Source organism: Propithecus coquereli, unplaced genomic scaffold, assembly GCF_000956105.1.
Source record: "Propithecus coquereli isolate 6110/MARCELLA unplaced genomic scaffold, Pcoq_1.0 Scaffold247, whole genome shotgun sequence".
In the NCBI taxonomy this organism is placed as follows: Eukaryota; Metazoa; Chordata; class Mammalia; order Primates; family Indriidae; genus Propithecus; species Propithecus coquereli.
In genome coordinates this window covers 819475-822592 of record NW_012148030.1, presented here as the reverse complement: position 1 = coordinate 822592, position 3118 = coordinate 819475, and the positions used below count along the sequence as shown (strand labels likewise).

At 42.8% G+C, this 3118-nt stretch overlaps 1 protein-coding gene across 1 annotated transcript in view; it reads right to left on the bottom strand.

Annotated features, from left to right (window-relative positions):
* SNTB1 (syntrophin, beta 1 (dystrophin-associated protein A1, 59kDa, basic component 1)) overlaps positions 1–3118 on the bottom strand; it is a 246229-nt gene that overhangs the window by 130592 nt on the left and 112519 nt on the right. The window contains exon 2 of the mRNA XM_012646567.1: positions 2780–2996. Coding sequence (XP_012502021.1) covers positions 2780–2996 — 217 coding nt within the window. The remainder of the gene's footprint in view (positions 1–2779; positions 2997–3118) is intronic.

The following is a 3118-nucleotide window of genomic DNA, read 5'->3' as shown; positions in this document are numbered from 1 at the left end:
CTTGAATCTTCTGCAGTTTGTGCTATAAAGGTTGCTGCTATGTTACTTGGTATGAATTTATAACTCCGAATGTTCCTTGTGAACTCTGGCCTTCAGCATAAATCAATTCTTCCTTGTCTTATTTTATGCTTTTCAGCCTGCATTTTACTTTGTATTATATCAAGATCAAAACAGATGCTTTTTGTTGTGAGTTTGCATTTGCTTTGTATGCTTTTGCCCATCCTATATTTTTCACTTTTTAAAAATGCTCTGTGTTAGCAAAAACTCTTGCATTCAGCATAGAGTTGGGTTTTGCAGATTACATGTTTCTGACTGGTACACTATACTCTTCCCACACATAATTAGAGTTTCATAAAGTATTTATTTCCTTTTTCTTTTCTTTTCGTCCTCAACTAGGAGAAAGCCTCACCTAGGCTCCTAATCTTGCTAGCAGCGTTTTTGACCTATCTGGACCTGAAGTTCCCTCTGAACCGTCTGGCTTAGCAGAATTCTCATTTTCAGTTGTGCCCACTTGTTCTCACACCTGACATGAGAGGCCCTACGTGTCCTCATCAATGGTGAACTGGAAGAGCATCCATATAAAAATTTAAAAACGCATTCTTTTCTGCTGGCTTGACACACAGACCGAGGTTTCCAATATTTGGATTAATGCCTGATGTCTCCCAAAATATTCTTTAAAATATAATTAAATGACCCGGGAATAACGTTATATCACTTAAGGCCACTGCTGGAAGAAACCCTAGAAATCAACTACTCGAACTTTCTCCGTTTCTATGACACCCCAGTAAGTTCTCTAGTCTCGTTTGCATTTTGCTGGAAATGGTTAACTGACGCTGTCACCCATTCTGTAGGCATCGGTTTGAAGCCCAGCTATACCATATAATAGCTATATGACAATGGGAACTTATATAAGCAATCTTAGCCTCAAGTTTTTATCTGTAGCGTGGAGACAATTATAGAAACTCAGAGGGCTGTCAAGAGGACTAAGCAGGGTTACAAATTCAAAGATCAGACATGTAATGTGAACAGCCAGGCTGGTAGTTAATTGAGTCTCCTAGTGTAAGGTAGTAGGAGTGATGAGGAGAGTTCATTCTCTTGTCAAAGGAGAAACCTCTGCTGGGCTCCCATATATTGGAGCCCTGCTTGCATCATTGTGAGCCCAATAATATTATTAGTTCTTCCAATTTTTCTAAAAAAGCAAAACCTGGATAATTTGAAATTTATCAATTATTCACTATGGCAACTTTCCTTAAAACACTTGCTAGACCATTAAAACTGCATATCTCTGGGCTGGGTATACCTGTAACCTGCTGCTTTGCAGTCTCTAGCATAATGCCTAGCATAGGAAAGGCACTCAATAAATTGTGAATTCATCACATCTGAAACCTTTCATCGTGAAAGGTTTCCCAGATTCTTGGGAAAAAGGACTTGTTTGATTGGGTGGGTGAGAGGCCAGGGAAGAAGAGACTCGGGAGTAACCAGGACATCAGCTACAGGCTCAGGAAATCAGCAGAAATCATGGGGGAATGAACCAGAACAGGGTGAGAGAGGATCAGCGATGAACTCTGCCTCCTTCCCAGGCGGCCTGCTCTGACTCCTCTTTTGCTCATACTTGCTGGCTCTCTTGTACAACTGGGCTGCTCCCTGTGTAGATATAACTGACATAGGAGCTGTGGGCAGAGCAGGGTAGTAAGACCCTGCAGCTGGCTGGAGCCAGAAGGGCCCTAGAGCTTCCAAAGAGTGAGTTTACTGGGATGAGAACAGAAAAGACATTGAGCTGGGAACCAAGGAGGCGACTTTCTCTCTGTTCCTATTCCCTTTGCCTTTTCCCCATCAGCAACTCTGAACCTAGCCAAATACTTTCTACTCGAGTGGGTTGCAGCTGTCCCACACATGTTCTAAATAAGGCCAGTAGAGCCGTTGTTATTTTTAGGACTTTAATATGGATGCAAAGGTCACCAAGATTCCCCATTTGTTGGCTCAGTTCCTCGTTGTTCTCTTTATCTCTCTTATTTTCCTCCAAGATGTATATTTTCTATTCAAATGAGTTAAAGTAAGACTTTTGGGGGAAGAGAGACCTCAAATATTTACTTCCTCTTGGCGGAACTCCTTATAATTGTCACGGGTTGGGTGATATATTTGTCCTGTGGCATGCAAAGTCATGTGCAGACTTCAGGAAACAGCACTCCAGGCTTGGACCAAAGCCACTCCTTTTTCTCTTTTGAGCATAAAAAGCAGGTTAGAGTAGAAAATATGATAGCTTTAAGGCTTCTCTCATCTAACCCTCCAAGTACATAGTTGAGGGCACTGAGGCCCAGAGAGGCTAATTTGCTTATTGCTATCTAATATCAATAAGAAATATTACTATAGCTTGTATTTCCTGTGCTAATCACTTCATATTGATTTCCCCGTTCAATCCTTACAACAAAATAAGGTATCTATTTCAATTATTCCAATGTTGCAGATGACAGAACTGAGATTCAGTAGTTTGAGAAACTTGCCCAAAGTCACATAGACTGGCAATGAGCCCAGAAAGACATTCAGGATCCTGATTCTAGTTCACCTCTTTCCAGAACCAGAGCTGAGGGTACAGATTTATACACACACACACACACACACACACACACACACACACACACAGAGTCAGCGTGGCCCTTCCATGCTTGCCTTTGGAAAGCATGGAGCGTTTCCAGAACGCAAGCACAACCTGGCAAAGTCCCCACTTAACCTCAGAGGCCAAGGAGCTGCTGAGATGGGAGGGGAGTTTCAGCCTCTTTACCTGTTCTCAGGGTCAGCCAAGGCCATACTGCGAGTGACGTAGCACATTTTGAGGGGGATGCTTTTCCGGTCTCTGTGGAAGGAGAAGGATTGCGATGACAGGGGGTCTGACGAGCTTCCCCCTAACCGAGGGGATTCAGGCGGCGGCGTTTCCCACCCGATCTCGGACACCGGGGATCCTTTCTTCACGTAGGGTGTGGCTTCTCGCATGTACTTCACTGCAAGCAAAAAGACAACAAGCGCTTTTAAGTACATCCAGAAATCTCTGGAATTTCTGGAAAGTCTAATTGTGTTTCTGAAAGAAACTTGCTTCGGATAAGCTTTTTTTTTTTTTTTTTTT